The sequence below is a fragment of the Canis lupus genome, chromosome 7, assembly GCF_003254725.2.
Source record: "Canis lupus dingo isolate Sandy chromosome 7, ASM325472v2, whole genome shotgun sequence".
Lineage (NCBI taxonomy): Eukaryota > Metazoa > Chordata > Mammalia > Carnivora > Canidae > Canis > Canis lupus.
Genome location: NC_064249.1, coordinates 57,201,759 through 57,221,582, shown reverse-complemented (window position 1 = coordinate 57,221,582; position 19,824 = coordinate 57,201,759). Strand labels below are relative to the sequence as shown.

The window sequence follows — 19,824 nt, the reverse complement described above, 5'->3', positions numbered from 1 at the left end:
TTTTCTTAGACCTACTCTACTTTGGAGGCCGCAGCTTTAAACCATATTCTGTGACAAGTCAAAAAGTTCACAAATTCTTGCTTCTGTCCCACCCTTCAAAAACCTAGTAGGCTAGGTAGAAGAGTCTCTTTGAAAGTCTGAAGAACCTGGGGAAATACCATGCTAGGGATTTAAGATAATTCTGCAAAATTCTATATTCTCTACCTATTTGTAACTACATCAATTAATTTTAAAGGATGTGAATAAGGATTTAATAAGCAATTTTCTAACCAGAATTTATTTAAAAACTAATTAAGGCCACAATTATTTCATAGTTTAGAACTATTTGAAGTTGCCTTTTTCTTTTTTTTAGAGAGAGGGCATGTATGTGCAGGGGAGGAGCAGAGGGAGAGGGAGAGAGAGTACCTCAAGCAGGGTCCACACCCAGCATGGAGCCTACATGTTTCTGTATCTCACAAACCTGAGATGATGACCTGAGCCGAAATCAAGAGTCGGACACTTAACTGACTGAGCCACCCAGGCATCCTGAAGTTCAGGCTTTTAAAACAAATTCAGACTAGTAATTTTCATTAGTGATTGAACTTAATGAGTCTGTAATGTACTTTATTACTTGAGGTATTAACTTTTCCCCCCCTCTGTGTTTCTTAGTAATAGGAGTGAAACATCTACATCTGATAACACAGAAACTTATCAAGAGAATACAAGGTAAGCTTTTGAAAATTCTGCTACTTTAGTAAATATCTGTTACTTTATAATAGATTTTTTTAAATACAATTTTTTTATTCAATGAAATCATCAGACATAATGCTAGGTTAGCAGTTTAGAAATAAATGCCACAGATGCTTTTACAGATCACGTTAAATTAGAATAGTCTAGCTCTCCTTTTTCACTGTGGTCTGGTTTCTTCCATGAATAATTTAGGTAGAGTTGTCGTTTGCTGAAATTCTGAGGTATTAAACTTCAGTGATGCATGATCCTCAAAATGTTTTGAAATGTTGATCATTCTGATGATTGATGCTTTTGTTTTTCACTTTTCCTATGAATTTTGTACGTTAGATTCCTAGACACTGGGATAGACTAAAGATCTGACTTTGATGGGAGTCTTTTTAAAAGTTTTGAGTTCTTAGATATGGGTTTTCCAAACTGGGACACCACAGGATATTTACAACTTTCAAGGGAGTTACAGTGACATCTGTTGGCCTTATCTGAATGACTAAACTTTTTTAGGACGTAACAGCTAGGTTTGTTTTTGTTTAGGCCAAAAGCACCTCAGCACAAAAAAAATGTACTGAGATATTTTAAGGGTACTGTAAACTGAGATTGTTTGGAAACATCTGTTGTAGATCATTTACTGAAAATAGTTTTTTCAAAATGAGGGAATCTTTGAATAATCTAATAAGTATAACTTAAAAAAAAGACAATAATTGTCCAAAGAATGGGAAAGCATCATTTTTATGTTTTGATTTCAAAGTAAGTACATTTCATTTAAAATTATTTTATAGTTCTGGGCATCCTACCTTTAAGTGTCCCTTGTGTCAAGAATCAAATTTTACCAGACAACGTTTACTGGATCACTGTAACAGTAATCACCTATTTCAAATAGTTCCTGTGGTAAGTACCCATATTTAAGACAGTCTTCTGCTTAAATATGTTGTTGCATTTATTTCACTTCATGTGTACAAGGGAAAGTAGTTGATTTAAATTTCAATGGGGCATTATCATTAAGGTAGGTTTTTGTCAACAAAAACATTAATGCCTGTGAAGCAGAATGAGATATTTAAAATTCCAGTAACTCACTTATAAAAAGGGAGATGCTTACTGTATGGGTAATATAGGAGAACAGCCTGGAGGAAAGTAAAATCGTGAAAGGTGAACTGGGGATTTTCATTTGAGGAGTGGCAGAACCAGACTCTGTTGGAGCTTCTTGATTTCTTAGTCTATAGGATGCAGGCAACTGGATCTGGTCTGATGGCTCTGCTGCAGGTAAATACACTTACAAATACACTTACAGAATCTAGTATATGAATGCATAAAGCACGGAAGGAAAAGAAACATACTTTTTGATGCATACATATCTTTTTGATGCCATTTTGAGGCTGTGTAAGAAAGGGGTGAGATCTTTTTGATGAATGAGGGAGACAGAGTGGAGTGCAGGATTCCAGCATTGTGTTAATGGTCCTACAAGTCCTCTTTTGGAACATGAGTCACACAGGTAAGTGATTTCAACTGTGAATGGAACAGGAGAAACTGAGCTGGAAGAGAGATTTCTTTTTAGCTGTACATTTTGATATATAAGTATTTTCTTCAGACATGAGTAGTAGGAAAATTTTATAAATAAAAAGGATTATAGGTATTTCTAAGTGGTTTTATTTGCTTATACTAGAAAAAGTTTTGAAAGAATATGCTTCAGTATCTATTGAGGCTGCCTTAAACTCTTACATAGCACTAAGGGAAACACACCACCTACTTTGCTCATTAGGGGAGGGTCAGTTACTGTTCAGTAAACAAATACAATTGCCAAAGATGTCTCCAGGAAAAAAATCTCACGTTTAAGATATTTCATTTGTTTTATATTACATTGGCAAATTTTTGTTTCTGCATTATTTTCAGCACAGCATGAACTTTGGCTAGAAAGTTGTAAAAGTTCCCAAAAGTTTCTTCTAATTTCATTTGAACGTACCATCCATTTACTTTTTAGTGTGTCCTTCGTTGGAAACCTTAAGGATATAATTTAAAGTTTACTTCACTTTCATTTTACTTATAAATAAAATTAAGCTAATAATTATAGTTTTGTAGCTCAGATGAGATTACATACTGGTTAATGATAGCAGCTATGATTGGTATTATTAAGCTTGGGTGTGATGTTTCTGTTCAAACAGTTGTGTAGTTGGCAATTTAAGTAACAATATATAAGATCTGTATTTTTATTGTGTTGTGTTAATATAATTTATCTGAGGTAATTTGATTAGGAAATGATTTTATCCTGAAATTTGGATCTCAGAAATGGTTTTCATGTAAATATTTTCAGTAACATAAGCCTGTGTTGTTTTAATACTTTAAATAATTAGTATGTTTGATTATTTTTCATTATTTTTTACTTAAACATTCTGTTTCTCATAGACATGTCCTATTTGTGTGTCTCTTCCTTGGGGAGATCCTAGCCAGATTACTAGAAATTTCGTTAGTCATCTAAATCAAAGACATCAGTTTGATTATGGAGAATTTGTGGTAAGTGAAATTCTTTAAGCTTAAGAAAGTACCCTATAAATATTCAAGTTAAATTAACTTTTTTGATCTAGACTTGAGTTTTGAGACAAGTTGCTGTATCATACTGGATGGTTATAGAGCAAGTTCTGTTGTTTTTACAATAATATAGGTGTTTTTATAATAATAATTTGGCTTGTGAGAAGTGGTGAAAATTGAATTTACTGTTCACCTCCTATACTAGAGGGATAATTAACATAAGAAGAGCAAACCCCTAGATTGACAAAATGATGATTTATATGAAAACTGTCTAGATTTAAGGGATAGTTGTACCAAGTGCTTATAGAAGTAAAATTGGTACAACAGATGAAGGAGAGTGTATTTCTCATGTAGTATAAGTTGCTTATTATAACAGAGTTCTCATATCTACATGTGAGACACATTCTTTTTAAAAATGAGGAAACTTAATTATTAAATAAAGCCAAGTTGAGTAGAGTCTGGTCTTAGATGATGGCTTTAACACAGGGCATGAGGGAAGTTATATAATATAAAAACAAATCCCTAAATCAAAACATGGGGTTACTTTATACCTCCCAAATGTGTCATGATTTTTTAAAAAAAATTAGATGACTTTTTTTTTTTTGAAATTACATTTTATTCAACTTGAATGAATTAAAACCATACCAATTCAGTATTAATCCTGACAAAGAATGGCTGACACTTGTTTTCCAGTTTAAGTAAGCACGGGCAATGTGCAATTCTGACAGTGGCATGGACAGAATTTACATTTTTCTCTTTTCTAATTTTCCATTGTTAAAATTATATCAGGCTTGATAAATGCTTTTCTATTTTGTGGAATTTACATGTTTATTAGTCATACTGTTTTAAAATAACAAACGTAAAATTCAAGTGTACTTTTATAATTTTAGCATTTTTATGAAATACTTGTAGATTCTTAAACTCTCACTTTAAGAAAGTTTACTGTGGAGAACTATGATTTGGAAAAACAAAAATATATTTTATGAACCACTTTTGACCTAATTGTCCAGTTATATTATGCCACAAAAGAGTTTGTAATTTTAATTATTTGAGATTGTCAAGTGGAAGCCTATTTTAAAGCAAACCCATAGGACATAACTGATAGCAAGTAGAATTAAGTGAAGAATGGGAGTATAACTAAGATTGATGAGCTATAGTTTTTAGCTTCATGTTATGAATAAGCTGCTATTCAGTTCTCTTCATTCAACAAATGCTTATTTTCTTTAAAATGAATTTGTTGGGATCCCTGGGTGGCCCAGTGGCTTAGCGCCGCCTTCAGCCCAGGGCATGATCCTGGAGACCCAGGATCGAGTCCTGCATCGGGCTCCCTGCATGGAGCCTGCTTCTCCAGAGGGAAGCTTCTCCCTGTGTCTCTGCCTCTCTCTCTCTCTCTCTCTCTCTCTCTCTCTCTGTGTGTGTGTCTCTCATGAATAAATAAATAAAATCTTTAAAAAAAATAAAATGAATTTGTTTTTAGACACTTGACACTCTTTTCTAGCGATGACAGAATTTATTATCATTTATAATTGTAGGTTACCTTTACCTATACTTTTAATTAATAACCTCATCATAAGGTACTGTAACTCTCAAATTTCATTCTCTGCTGATCCCATTTGAGAATAATTAATAAAAATTATTCTTGATTAATTACAACTGAACTTAATTACTAAAGTTCAAGTATTTAAGTCATATTTTAAAGGATAGTGTATATATTGTAACGTAAATATAAACCATTTCAAGTGTGTGTAATGTATTGGGCAAAGTATTGAGTAGTTGAGTATGTTTTTTTCATATTGACATGTTGACGTTGTTGTTTTTAGAATCTTCAGCTAGATGAGGAAACCCAGTATCAAACTGCTGTTGAAGAATCTTTTCAAGTAAACATCTGAAGGCTATAGACATCTCTGCATCTTTGTACCTGCAAGTGCCATCTTTAAGGGGAAAACTACATGAAGTCACCGTTTCAGTAACTTGATGTGTATATTAATAAAAGTAATTCAGTCTATTGGTTTAGGTTTTTAATTAAAAAATAAAGATGGGCTGTCTAAAAGCTTCATCTTATTGATAAGTTAAAAATTGAAAGTTAGGACATATCTTTAAAAATACCGAAAGGATTATATTTCATTAATGTAATGAAAAAAAGGGATTCCCTGTTGTACTTAGCTTTTTTATATTACACATTCTTGAATTTTTCCTTATGTTGCTTTTGAAATTTGGTGCAGTTCTTCCCATTGATGTTCTTGTACACAGGTAACACACAGTAGATGTGATTGATACAAACCTACCAAATCTGAGCCAGTTATCAGAGTTGCAGAATGGAGACTTGAAGTGCTAAATGAAACAATCCAAAGGAAATTTTTTAATACAGATTCTAGCTGAAGAATTCAACTATAAGAAAATTGTATTTATATAATGTTTAGTATTTTTGAAGACTTGTGAGATTTCTTTAATAATTATAACTTTAAAAAAATGAAAGTTCATTGTAAAGACACTCCCTTTTTGCTTTAGAAGGAAATACTAAGAAAAAAATTTATTTCTTAAGTGGACTGTTGGTAATTTCAAATTCTGTTTGGCTAATTTGTAAGCCTAAAGTATATTAAGCTGAATTACAGCTCTTTGGCCTCAGAATTTTCAATAGCCAGTATTTCTCTTTAGCTAAGATGAAACTTTTATTAGAAACTTTCAGTTGGTGATATCATAGTCTACATGTATATTTAAATGAGAGGTTTGGCTTCATCTCAGTTTAGAAATTCATCCAAAGCTAAAGATGTATATGTATATATGCATACACTTTTGTATGTGTATATACACACACATGTATGCATGCAATTTGTCAGGTTATATATATACAGAATTTCTATTAAAATTTTAAAAATGGACAAGCAATATGGAATTGAAGTATTTATCTGATTTGATTAAAATTTTATATATCACCAAATTTTTAGAAAGTAATAATAAAATGCTAAGTGGTCTAGTTGGCTACTATTACACCTTAAAAGTTGAATTTACACACACACATAATTACCTTGTTTATATGGTGCTCATTTGTTACTCTCAAAGGTAATGCATGACTATGAAGTAATGAGAATGGGTGCTATCAGCCACTCTTTTTCACTACTCCTTAGTCAAAACTGGGTTTGTTCTTAGTATTTATTAATGAAAATCACAAAATAACTTGTACTAGAAGGCTTAAATCACAGAAAAGAGGAAGAGTATATTAGCTGACATTCCATACTAATATTCATTGTTTACGCTTTCTTTAAAATAACTAAAAGAACATAAAAGAAAATCTCAAAAGTAGTTTGCTGCTAATATATACATATATTGTACGAAAGGGTATATTTTGGTTTTGTTAAAGCCCTTGTTGACTTTTCTACAGTGAACATTTTTTTTAACTTGATTTAATAAAAATGTTAATTTTGGAAGTGGAGTTTTGTAAAAATGTTTTTCAGTCAAACAGTAATAACTATGGGTAGAAATAACAATCACCAAAAAAGCCATACATCTTGATGAACATATGCCTTTGTTCTGTCATTCGAAAGAGTGATGTTTACTATGTGCTTGAACATTTTCTCTGCAGTTACATGAGTGTAATTGTAAGAATAGCTGTTTAATGAACTCTTTTTTAAAAGATTTTTGACCATAGGTTTTTCCAGTTTAAAGCAATAACTTTACTACTTTCTTTCAAAGTTAATACTTCGAGTATATCAAGTTTTAAACCATTCTGAGATTTGAGAGTTTCTTTAAAGCAAAATTGTAGTAGAGATCATCTTGATGAAATTGTGTTTTGAAGTTTGTGGATTAGTTAAATATCAATAATAGTCTTGTGTGTCTTTCCTATAAACGTTTTCATAAGGAAAATATTGACTATTTGCTATTATCTGGGAATTACTCAGTATGGAAATGTTTGTTTAAAATCTCACCTTTTGTCAGTGGATTAGGAATAGGGACAGGCTTTACAGATTTACAGTTTAAATTCATGAAAAGTGAATTTATTCTTATTTTTAATATGCTTATAGCTGAGTCAGAATAAAGGAGGGAAACTATTGATTTCTGATAACCTAAATTTCACAGTACCACTTATAGGAAAGCTATTTCCCTCAGCAAATTACAGTTTATGTTGTTAAACAGAGTCTTATTTGAGATGTATTGCTTTATTTTTCAATTAAAAGTGGTTTTCTCCTACTTGTGTGTCTAATTAAAATTTTGTCTAGAGGCAAACATGATAACATTTAATTCTCATAACTCACCCTGGAAGACATGTAGGAGATAACCCGTTATTTTGCACTTCAAAAAGTAGATAGGGGAAAGCTACCACATGCTGATGCTATATGTTGGATTTAACTTTATAAACCTATTTTATCTTTATTTTAAGTGTTAATCAACTCATAAGGCTATTTTGTCAAGTGTTTATGCAACAAGATTTTCAAGTCCTATTAGCAACGAGGCAGAAAAGTAGTTAAGTGGTTAATAAACACTTTTATATGGAGAAGTTACCCTTAAGTAAGATATCAGAGTTGTAAGAACATATTGCTAAATACAATGTCATATACCTTTTGGGCTACTTAATAAGTACTAATTATGACCTTCATTGAATCCTAACTTTTATAGAAATCCATTAAGGCTGCTACTCAAAAGAATAAACCTTTTGAGGAGGTGATGACATTTTAGCCTTTGTGACCCAGAAAACATGTAAATACATGTAGAATAAAATTCATGATAGAAATATGAATAAAGTAATCATTCCATGATTCGACTTAGTGTCAATATAATTTTCTGATTATGCAATACAATTTTGAAAAAAAATTCTGGAATAGAAAGGAGTTACATTAAGAAATTAAAAGAATATAGGAGCCTCAAGAAAATGAGTATTACCACTTCCATTCCCCCCAAATATGACAGCAATTGTCCAAATCTGGGATTGAGGTGACAGTCACCACACACACATACACACATCCCAAAATAAGAAAGATAATGTGTGTATTCCATTATGTACTTAACTGACAAACTTGCATTAAACTAGACCACAGTTTATTGTGTTTATTTATTTATTTTTAGTTTACTGTATTTAATAGAAGTTCTTGAGAGTGTAATGGTGAAGGATATACCATTACAGAATTCAAAATGAGCAGGGCACGAAACTGAATGTGGAGGAGACTAGTCATCTGAATTACAGCCATTCTATATATAGAGAGAGAAGGAACACATAAAATGTGAATGAAGAAATTTCATACTTGTCAATGTGGCAAAATAATGCATGATCATGTGCACAAAGTGAATGATAGCCCTTAGATCAAGACAAAACATTACTAGAATCCCATAAATACCCTTATTTTGGCTTGCAGTCAAACTCGTCACCACCACTAATTTTTAATACCACAGGTAGTTTTGCCTACTTTTATACTTGATAGAAAAGGAAGCACACAATAAAAATTCTATCTGGCTGTTTTTGCTCAACATTATTATTTTTTAAGATTTTATCTATTCATGAGAGACACAGAGAAAGAGGCAGAGACACAGGCAGAGGGAGAAGCAGGCTCCATGCAGGGAACTCGATGTGGGACTCGATCCCGAGACTCCAGGATCACACCCTGGGCCGAAGGCAGGCGTTAAACCACTGAGGCACTCAGGGATCCCCCTGCTCAACATTATTTTAAGGTATTTATATGCAGGTTTTAATTTATATGTAGGTTTAATTTAATATATAGGTTTTAATATGTGACTTGTCTTTTGTGCAGAACAGAAAAGCTAAAATAAAAAGCCTTTATGAATGTTAGATCTATTCCAAGTGACTGATGTATGTTGTTGGCACTCACAGGTACCAGATATAGGTGAAAACTAAGAACTGGCTGGCCTTCCCTCCTCAGTAACTGGGAAAGATGGATGAAGAGAGTAGCCCCTGACCTTTCTCCTCAGCTGCATGGAGGAGGTTCTTTCCAGGACATTTTGCAGGCAGCAGATTTTACTAAAAGTAAGGACTCTATTTCCTGGAAATTGAGTCTAATGTCACCAGTAGAAACTTAAAGAGGAGTTACACTGAATACAAAAGAAGGGAAACCGAAAATGTTTAAAACAACCAAGCCTAGTTTCTTGGGTTAGAATGGTTTTGATGATTCTGTGGGTTGATACTTAACATAGTTTTAGACAAATTACTCAGCCTCTCACCTCTATGAGTTGTGAAGATTGAGTAAGCTAACATACAAAGTGCTTGTTACCTTTACTCTTCCCATGTGTTCAGTCCATATATACCAGTTGTTTATATCTGGCAAGTCTCTCGATAAGTCCTGCCAGGAAAGCCTGGGGTAATGTATTTTTCCTTTCAGAATATAGATCCTAATGGGTTATTAGTTTTTATTATCCTAAACTTTTGCACGAAAATCTGATACATTTTTTTTTTGTCTCCAAGAAGTACAAATGCTCCAGATAAGGAGGAATTCTAAATAAAATAATATATCTTTTAGAATAATCCTTATAAAGAATAATCAGTTGATACTCATACTAAGTAATCAAATGTAGGCCCAGGATTTATTGATGAGAAATTTATTTAGCCTGTTCTCTCCCTGGCCCGGTTTTATTGAGATTTAATTGATATACAGCACTGTAGAAGTTTAAAGTGTATAACATAATGGCTGATTGGCCAATTGTGAAATGATTACCACAGTAAGTTTAGTTAACACCTATCTATACATACAAAAAAAAAAAAAGAGGGTTTTTTTCCTTGTAATGAAAACTCTTGTGATTTACTCTTTCAAAGACCATACAGCAATGTTAACTATAGTCCTCATGTTGTGCATTATGACCGACTTTATTTTAAACATGCCTAGTTCTTAGCCAATAACTAACATGAAGAAACTTGCTGTCTAGGAAAAAACTTACTTTGCAATATTAACAAATCACTTGAATAGTTTATATATCATCACTTGAATAGCTTATATAGATAGGTTTATCTAGGTTATTCAGTAGTCTTAAAGGGTTTATTTTTTAAAAGATTTTATTTATTCATGAGAGACACAGAAAGAGAGGCAGAGACACAGGCAGAGGCAGGAGAAGCAGGCTCCATGCAAGGAGCCTGATGTGGGACTCGATCCTGGGACTCCAGGATCACACGCTGAGCCAAAGGCAAACCACTCAACCACTGAGCCACCCATGTGTCCCTCTTAAAGGGTTTACATAGTTTTTCTGAACTTTTTGAAATATTCCTGAGTGTTGAGAATATTGCTTTATGTTAACTTTGTTTTTCCATTTCTAGATAGAATTGATGCATTGCATCTTAAAAGCATTTTATTTCATGGTTAAAAAGTCATTTTAGGCTCATTAGACCAACAATTCTTAACCGTCTTGGTCTCAAGACACCATGACACTCAAATGATTGATGTAAAAAAAATTCTGCTGTAGCATATGATCTAAGTGTAAAAAAAAGGTAATTTTCTAAACATTTACATAGTTGGGGTGTATTATTATTATTATTTTTTAGTTGGGGTGTATTAACAAAAAGTTCCTAGAAAATGCTCTTTTAGAATTGACACACTCCCAACTGATGGTTGTCTGTTCCTCCACTTAGGATTTAATCAAGCAAGATGTTTCCTAACATAAATTTATTCCTTAAAAACAAAAAAGAACCAAGAAAATGTCCTAACAAACATCTTATTATGGCAACATCCTTAACATTGTATGCAGTTTCTTTTTAAAACTTTGCAGTTCAAGTAGAAGTTTTTTAATTACCAATCCAAGCATGCTTCCATACTCTACCTATGTGTTGTGGGAAACTTCATTTTTGTGTACTAGCTGATGCTTTTTGTAATTTGGGTACTTTAAGAAGGTATTTTAGGGATTCCACAGAAAAACAAGTATTTTATACCAGATTAGGCAGATGTTAATTACCAAGAAAAAAACATTTTTTTTTTTTTTTTGTTTTTGGCTTTTTTTGCATTCTGCCTTTTGAAATTTAAGCTATGTCTTTAGTTGGTAAGCTGCAGAACTCCGGCAGTTTATGGGGAAGACTGAGTTGAACAGAGGTGATGGCCTAGCAAACAAAAATAGTAATCAAGTCTGTGAAGTTAGTGCTGTATTGCTGAGAGGAGCACTTGCTGAGCTACTGAGATTTTCCAGAATATTTTCAGGCTGTAGCCTGATGACATCCCATCTAAGCAATCTCCACAAAACAACTTCATAATTCTATATTTTATCCATTTTAAAGATTTTATTTATTTATTCATGAGAAACAGAGAGGCAGAGGCATAGGCAGAGGGAGAAGCAGGCTTCCTGTGGGGAGGCCGATGCAGGACTCAATCTTGGGACCCTGGGATCATGACCTGAGCTGAAGGCAGACGCTCAACCACTGAGCCATGCAGATGCACCATCATCATTCTATATTTTAGTCTGATTAACAGTATTACCACCTCTGATTTTGTGTTTGTTTTTAATTGAGATAAGATTGACTTAAGTTTCTGGTGTGCAGCAGATCACCACAATAAGTCTGGTTAACATCCATCACACAGAGCTGCAAATTTTTTTCTTTTGATGAGAACTTTTAAGGTTTACTGTCTTAGCAACTTTCAAATACACAATACAGTGTCATTAACAATAGTCACCATGCTGTACATTATATCCCCATGTCTTAACTCATTTTATAACTGGAAGTTTGTACTGTTTGATCACCTTCACCCATTTTTCCCATCTGCCTCCTCTCCTGGCAACCACCACTCTGTTCTCAATTTATGAGTGTGTGGTTTTTGTTTTGTAGATTCCACAAAGAAATGAGATCATGCATAATTTGTCTTTCTCTGACCTATTTCACTTAGCTTAATGCCCTCAAATTCTATCATATTACAAATGGCAAAATTTCCTTATTTGTGGCTGAATGTGTATGTGTGTGTGTGTAGACAGGTTTTTCTGTGTCTTGGCTATTATAAATGCAATAAACATGAGAGTGCAAATATATCTTTGCGAGCTTGATTTTGTTTCCTTTGGATATATACTCAGGTGGAATTGCTGGATCATATGACAGTTCTATTTTTAATTTTTTGAGAAAACTCCATGATGTTTTTCATAGTGGCTTTACCAACCTGCATTCCCACCAACAGTGCACAAGGGTTCCCTTTTCTCCACATCCTTGCCAACACTTTCTTGTCTTTGATTTTTTTTAATTGAAATATAGTTGGCATACAATATTAGTTTCAGGTATACAACATAAGGATTTGATAATTATATACATTATGAAATGCTCACTGTAAGTTTAGTTACCATCAGTCACCATACACTTGTTATTTGTCTTTTTGATAATAGCCATCCTAACAGATAAGAGGTGACATCTCATTGTGGCTGTGGTTTGCATCTTCCTGGTGATTGGAGATGTTGAGCATCTTTTCATGTACCATTGGCCATTTTTATGTCTTCTTTGAAAAAAACATCCATTCAGATCTGCCAATTCTTTAACTGGATTTTTTTTTTTGCTATTGAGCTGTCAGAGTTCTTCATATATTTTGGATATTAAACTCTTATCAGATAAATGGTTTGCAAATACTTTTTCCTAGTAGGTTAGCTTTTCATTTTATTGATCATTTGATTTGCTGTATGAAAGCTTTTTGTTTCTTGCAATCCCACTTATTTTTGCCTTTGCTTTGGTGTCAAGTCAAAAAATTATCACCAAAGAGCTTTCCATTTATTATTTTTTCTAGGAGTTTTATGGTTTCAGGTCTTATGTTCAAGTGCTTTAAGTTTTGAGTTAATGTTTGTGTATGGTGTAGGATAGTGGTGTCCAGTTCCCCCAACACCTATTGAAAAGGCTGTCCTTTCCCCACTGTATATTCTTGGCTCCTTTGTTGTAAATTAATTGACCATATGTCTGGGTTTATTTCTGGTTCTATTCTGTTTCATTGTTCAATGTGTCTATTTTTATGCCAATACTATATTATTTTGATTATTGTTGCTTTGTAATATAGTTTGAAATTGGAGTGTGATGACTCCAGCTTTGTTCTTTCTCAAGATCGTTTTGGCTGTTCAGGGTCTTTTGTGATTCCATATGGACTTTAGCATTATTTCTGTTTTTGTGAAAGAATACCGTTGGAATTTTAATAAGGATTGTATTGAATCTGTAGGTGCTTCTTCTTTTGAATGCATAAAGTAAGAAACTCTTGCAATATCAGGAATATATTTACTCCATTTCAGACTAGACTTTTTCATTTTCTTCAGTCATTCCTCATGGCCTGGTTTTAGTATCACTTACCTTTTTGATCTTCATTAGCTGGTCCCAGTTCAGTTTTTAATGGTCTGAATTGTTGGCTCCTTGACTGCAATACAGTGCTTTACTTTTTTTTTTTTTTTTTTTTTTCTGATTGATGTAGAATGCTTTGGTACTATTACGTGCATTAAAATTTTTTTTAAGATTTTTTTTTTTTTTAATTTGAGAGAGAGCATGAGTGGTCGGGGGAGGGAGAGGCAGATTCCCCACTGAGCAGGGAGCCCAACGCAGGCTCTATTCCTTGATCCTGAGATCGTGACCTGAGCCAAAGGCAGACACTTAACTGACTGAGCCACCCAGGGGCACCCCCATTTTGTGCATTGTATTAGAAACCATATTTTCATCAAAATTGTTCAAGAATATATGGGCATTAATAGCAATTTATATCAGTTACAGCCTCTAAAATGTTTTTCATAATTTAGGACCTTCCATTTGTGACTAGTGAATTTTCTTTTTTAGTTTTGGCTCATTGTTGCTACATACATATTTTTTAAATTTTTATTTATTTATTCATGAGAGACACAAAAAGAGAGAGGCAGAGACACAGGCAGAATGAGAAGCAGGCTCCATGCAGGGAGCCCGATGTGGGACTCGATCCCAGGTCTCCAGGATCACACCCCGGGCTGAAGGAGGTGCTAAACCACTGAGCCACCGGGGCTGCCCTACATACATATTTTGATTTTTAATTTTGGCATTCAACACATTAGCTATCACTCCAAGATTCATTTGCACATTGGGTAAATGAGGCCTTGACCTTGTTGCACATGACCAAACCAGCCCAGGAGCAAATCTTTAAAGCCTGCTTTAGTCAGGTTTCATCTATTAATATTTGAGTATAGTTATCAAGCCCCACTTATGAATATGCTTAAATATTCTAGTCTCCAGCTCTTTAATAATGTTCACAAGACTAACAATTCTTCATCTAGTCGTCCATTAAATGTGTTAAAATATAAAATATATTTAGTTCAGTTTGACTTAGTGAATATACAGTGGGTTATTTAATTACTATTTTCTTTTCTAATTGCTTACAAGCCAACTACTCTAGAATTTTGCCAAGCAACATAATTCTCACTGGTAATTTCTCTTTGGAAAATTAGCTCTTTCAGGAATGCTTAAAGGAGACTATATGTAGGCCATTGTATGGTCTTCAGTAGTGATGGGTGTATTATTTCAATAGAGCTGGAAATCTACGTTTCTTCAATTTGTTATTTAGGTCTTGAATATTAGGGAGGACATTATGATTCTGAAGAATTATTTCTTGCACAAAGTTTGGGAGCAGTTTGATCCAGATAGTCTTTCTTTCTTTCTTTCTTTCTTTCTTTCTTTCTTTCTTTCTTTCTTTCTTTCTTTCTTTCTTTCTTTCTTTCTTTCTTTTTCTTTTTTTCTGATAGAGTTTCTTAGGTACTGAGTGGTGCTTATTAAAGGCCTACAATATCATGAGTATAACACTTTTCCATGCAAACACGTCTAAATAGAAGAGAAGGTTCTATGTGCAGGCATATTCCCTTCATATTCCTGATAAATGACCCTACTGCTTATTATGTGATGTGGCCAAATATGATGTTAAGGAGGCAAGTTGATTTGAAGTTTGTGAAAGCTATAATACAGCAAAGGTTATATTTACTTTATAGCACTTTGAGTTGGGTTTATGACATCAGGTCATTTAATACAGGGGTAGAAATGTACACATGAAATCAATGAAGTCTGTGTCTTTGTTAACCTGGGATTTACTGGGGGCACCTGGTTGGCTCAGTCAGTGGAGCATGCTGCTCTTGATCTTGGGGTTGTGAGTTCGAACCCCATGTTGGGCATAGAGATTACTATGAAAAATAAAATAAGGCTAGGGATTATGAGTTTACTTGTCTTTTGTCTTGCCTTTATCATTGCTCAAGGATTATTTGTGATAGTTCTATGATATCACAAGTTTAAAAGCAATTAACATCATAACCACTATAGATTGGTATTCAACCCACCTTGAGAATATGACAGGACTGCCTGCCCTGGGCTGTATGTCTTAGGTTATCTGTGGACCCAGGTCCAAAAATCAAAATCTTGAGATGAAGCCAGAGGTCTATTCATGCATGTCCAGATGAAAAGCACTGAGTCAAGAAGGAAGAGGTAAACTACAATGAACTGGTTGGGGAAAGGAGATGCTTCTAGTCACAGAAGCAGACCCAGAGCAAGGAAAGAAGGAATGAAGCATGAGTATGCTGTGGTGTGGGTTAGATTCAGGTGAACCTTAGCAGAAGGAGATCCTCTGAACAGAGGCACTCCTTCCACTCTTTACATGCTCTCTGGAGATTGGATGTGAAGCTTTCATGTGGGAGGCTCTCAGCAAACAGCTATCATTGTCACCATTATCATGAGATTGTCACTCTTACAGTGAGACACAGTTTATCTGGAACTAGAGATATGAACTCACACGAGGTAGCTATTTACTTGTATTCAGGTATCTCCAGCTTCGATTCTCTGTTAACTATGTTTATGGTATATATTATTTTCCTTAGTAGAAAAGATGGGAGGCAGGGTTTGTATTCTGAGAACCTTAATATTGAAAAGTCCCTTATTTCCTGGATGGCAGTCTCAGGGCTAGTTAGTACTGGTTTTATTTTACTGTGCTGAAATACTGCTTTCTCTTGGCATAGGTAGCACTCTACTCTCCTTGGTTCTCCTTAGATCCCTCTCTTGCTCCCTCTCTGCTGGCTCACCTTAAATGCTAGAATTCTGGGGCATCTGTTGGCTCAGTTGGTTGAGCATCTGCTTTCTGCTCAAGTCGTGATCCCACGGTCCTGGGATCAAGCCCCGCATGGGGCTCCTTGCTCAGTGGGGAGTCTGCTTCTCCCTCTGCCTCCTTGCTCTCTCTCAAATAAATAAATCTTTAAAAAAAAGTTAAGAGTTCTTCAAGGCTCAGTCCTATCCCTCTTTTTCTCACTGCACACTTAATCCCTCTTCAAGCATCTCATTTTTGCACATCAGTGATCATATTTGTACAGGTTTCAGGTACCATCTATGTTAACCAATCTCAAATTTTCTTCCACACCCGTCCTCTGAGCACTAGATAGGTACATCCGATATCTGCTCAGTATCTCTGGTTTTTTTTTGCAAGTACCTCAAGCTCATGCTAGCTATCTTCTCATGCCCAGGCCTCTGTATTCCAGAACTCAGAATCATGGTACCTCCCAGCACTTACTTAAGTCAAAAAAACCTGAGAGTCATCCTTGGAACTTGTATTTTCCCTTACCTCACATATCAAATTCAAATCCTGTTTAGTTTATCTCCTATCTCTTAAATATCTCTGCTTTTCTTCCTATTGACTAACATTCCATCACTCAGAGAGATCATTCCTACTCGTAGATTGCTACCAGTCTTCCTGAATCTACTTTGCTCCCTTTAGTAGATATCATCCTCAATTTTCTCATTTTCTAGATGAAATCATCCAATGTTCTCATGAGAAAAAGAAACAAAACAGAAGTTCATAGGGCAGCTACAAACCTCCCTGGTTTGCTTCTTGTTACACCTTCACAGTCACATCTATCACTGCTCTCCCGACTAGAGACCAGAGCAGGTTGGCCAGGTTCCCATCCCCCCAGCGTGGTCAAATGCATTCCTCCCACAGACTTCACACGTGCTGTTTCCTCAGCGGAGGATACCTCCACCCGTATGCCCTTCCTCATCTAGCTAGCTGTATATGATCTATTCATCTGAAAACACTTCTTACCTCATGTGATGGCCATATACTGGCCATAGGCTTCCAGAGCACTTGCTTCCCACCTCCACTACGGGTGTTTACTGAGCTCCCCAAATAAACCACTTACACTTGAATCCTTGTCTTAGTGTCTACTTCTTGTGGAACCCAAACCAAGCTATGCCATAAATCTGAGTATGGTACCTGGACTAGAGCAGCATCAACATTACTCAGAAATTGGTTTCTGGAACAAAAGTTTTTTTTTGTTGTTTTTTGTTGTTTTTTTTAAAGTAGGCTCTATGCCCAGTGTGGAGCCCAACGTGGCACTTGAATGGATTACCTTGAGATCAAGACCTGAGCTGAGATCGAGAGTCAGATGCTTAATTGACTAAACCACCCAGGAACTACCAAAATGCAAAGTCTTAATCCAGACCTCTCATACAGTAACTTTGAAGTTGGGAGTCAGCAATCTGTGTTTTCACAAGGCCTCACAGGGCGCCTGGGTGGCTCAATCAGTGAAGCATCTGCCTTCAGCTCAGGTCATGATCTCGGGCTCCCTGCTCAGGGGAAAGTCTGCTTCTCTCTCTTCCCTCTGCCCCTCTCGCTGCCCCCCTCCCTGGCTTGTGCTCTCTCTCTCAACTAAATAAAATTTTCAAAAGAAAACCAAAAACAAGGTCTTGAGATGATTCCTATGCATCCCAAAATGTGAGAAGCATTGGAATAAGTCATACCTGCTTCCTCAAACAGAAAACCTAGCTCTTTTCCCCCTTGTTCCAAATATATCTCTAAAAAGTTAAAAAATAAAATCTTCAGAATTTTTTTTCAATCTTCAAAATTTTATAAGAATCTTAGCTATTGGGATGCCTGAGTGGCTCAGTGGTTGAGCGTCTGCCTTTGGCTCAGGGAGTGATCCTGGATTCCGGGTTCGAGTCCCACATCAGGCTCCTTGCATGCAGCCTGCTTCTTCCTCTGCCTGTGTCTCTGCCTCTCTGCCTCTCATGACTAAATAAATAAAATCTTAAAAAAAAAATCTTAGCTATTTGGGGACTAAGCTTCTTAAAACAATTTAAGAGTTTTAGACCATCACAGCTACTTATTCTTGTATATACTTATTCCTGTATATACCCATTTACCAGACTGATCCCATTAAAAAAATTGATGTTAATCAGACATGCTGTTACTTTGATTTCCTTAACTATTTCTCCCTTTACTTCCTCACTGACATCAATTTATCATAACATTATTAGAATACTTTTTCTAATACTTTTTTCTTTTTAAAAAAGTCTTTTTTAATGAATGTCTCTGGGGATCAAGGTACCTTTGTCTAAACCATTGAAATCTGAGGTTTTTTTCCCTCCACTGATTCATGAGTCTTCCTCCAGAAAATTTTCCCTTAAAGAATTTTTTTTACAATCTACTAAAATATTCCATTTTTTTAATATTTTATTTATTTAGGATAGTCACAGAGAGAGAGAGAGAGAGAGAGAGAGAGAGAGAGAGGCAGAGACACAGGCAGAGGGAGAAGCAGGCTCCATGCACCGGGAGCCTGACGTGGGATTCGATCCCGGGTCTCCAGGATCGCGCCCTGGGCCAAAGGCAGGCGCCAAACCGCTGCACCACCCAGGGATCCCCTACTAAAATATTCCATTCAGAATTATTTTCGGTTGTACTTTGATAATCTGCTTTATTTTAGGTGATATTTAGTCCCAACAATATTATAGATTTTCACTGTCTTCCAGTATTGAATCTTTAACTGAATCTCTGTTCCTGTCTTGTGCTTCTGTAATGAAGCCAGGCGCTTGCCAGTTTAGCTTCTTTGGTCCAACTATTACTGGAGTTTTGAACACAGGAAGATTAACTTCATCAACTTTTTTCCATTCTAAAAGTGGAGGCAGTCAGTGGTCTTGTTCATACGAACACATATCCAGAAAGAGAAATATTTGATGACCTTAGCACTTGAGTGTTATTTTTGAAAACTATCAGTTGTGTACTGTTTTGTTCTTTGATCTTTACTAATTTCTGCACACTATAGAACAAATCCTCTAGCATGAAAATCAGTGTAGTTTTCCACTAGTTTCCATTACACAATCTATAATCTGGTTTTAGTTAACTATTTGAAATTCTTCTCAAACACTCTTCACTTACTCTCATTTCATTTTTTTCTTTATAGTATCTCTGCTTTGAATGCTTTTCCCATACCTCATCTTGCTGAAATTTGATTTATTCACTCTCAAAGCTACAGCTCGACAATATAAATGGCTAGCTTAGATATGTTTTAGTACTTAAGATACATCAGTAAACAAAACAAAGATCTCTGTCTTCCTGAAGCTTATATTCTCCTTGATCTTCAGGCAGAATTTAGAACTTTGATAGCAATTTGTTTATACCCCTAACAGAACATTACAATTAATTTGTTTTAAGTCTTTTTCCTAACTAGACCAGTTTTCAACAGTGCCTGCTCCATAGGATCACTTGGGAAACTTTGGAAAAGCACTCATATTCAGGTTCCATCTCTAGGGATTTTGACTTTTTTTTTGGTTTGGGGGAAGGCCCACATGATTCTAGTGTACAGCCAAGGGTTAAGAATCACTGCACCAGGGGCACCTGGGTGGGGCAGTCAGCTAAGCACCTGGCTCTTGGTTTTGGCTCAGGCCCT

At 35.1% G+C, this 19,824-nt stretch overlaps 1 protein-coding gene across 5 annotated transcripts in view; it reads left to right on the top strand.

Annotated features, from left to right (window-relative positions):
• RNF138 (ring finger protein 138) overlaps window positions 1-7,428 on the top strand; it is a 34,980-nt gene extending 27,552 nt beyond the window's left edge. For all 5 annotated transcript variants that reach the window (XM_025429218.3, XM_025429220.3, XM_025429222.3 and 2 more), the window contains 4 exons: window positions 649-705; window positions 1,503-1,611; window positions 3,121-3,228; window positions 5,064-7,428. In XM_025429218.3, the coding sequence (XP_025285003.1) occupies window positions 649-705; window positions 1,503-1,611; window positions 3,121-3,228; window positions 5,064-5,132 (343 nt within the window). In that variant the 3' untranslated portion in view covers window positions 5,133-7,428. The remainder of the gene's footprint in view (window positions 1-648; window positions 706-1,502; window positions 1,612-3,120; window positions 3,229-5,063) is intronic.
• Window positions 7,429-19,824: the final 12,396 nt, after the last annotated feature.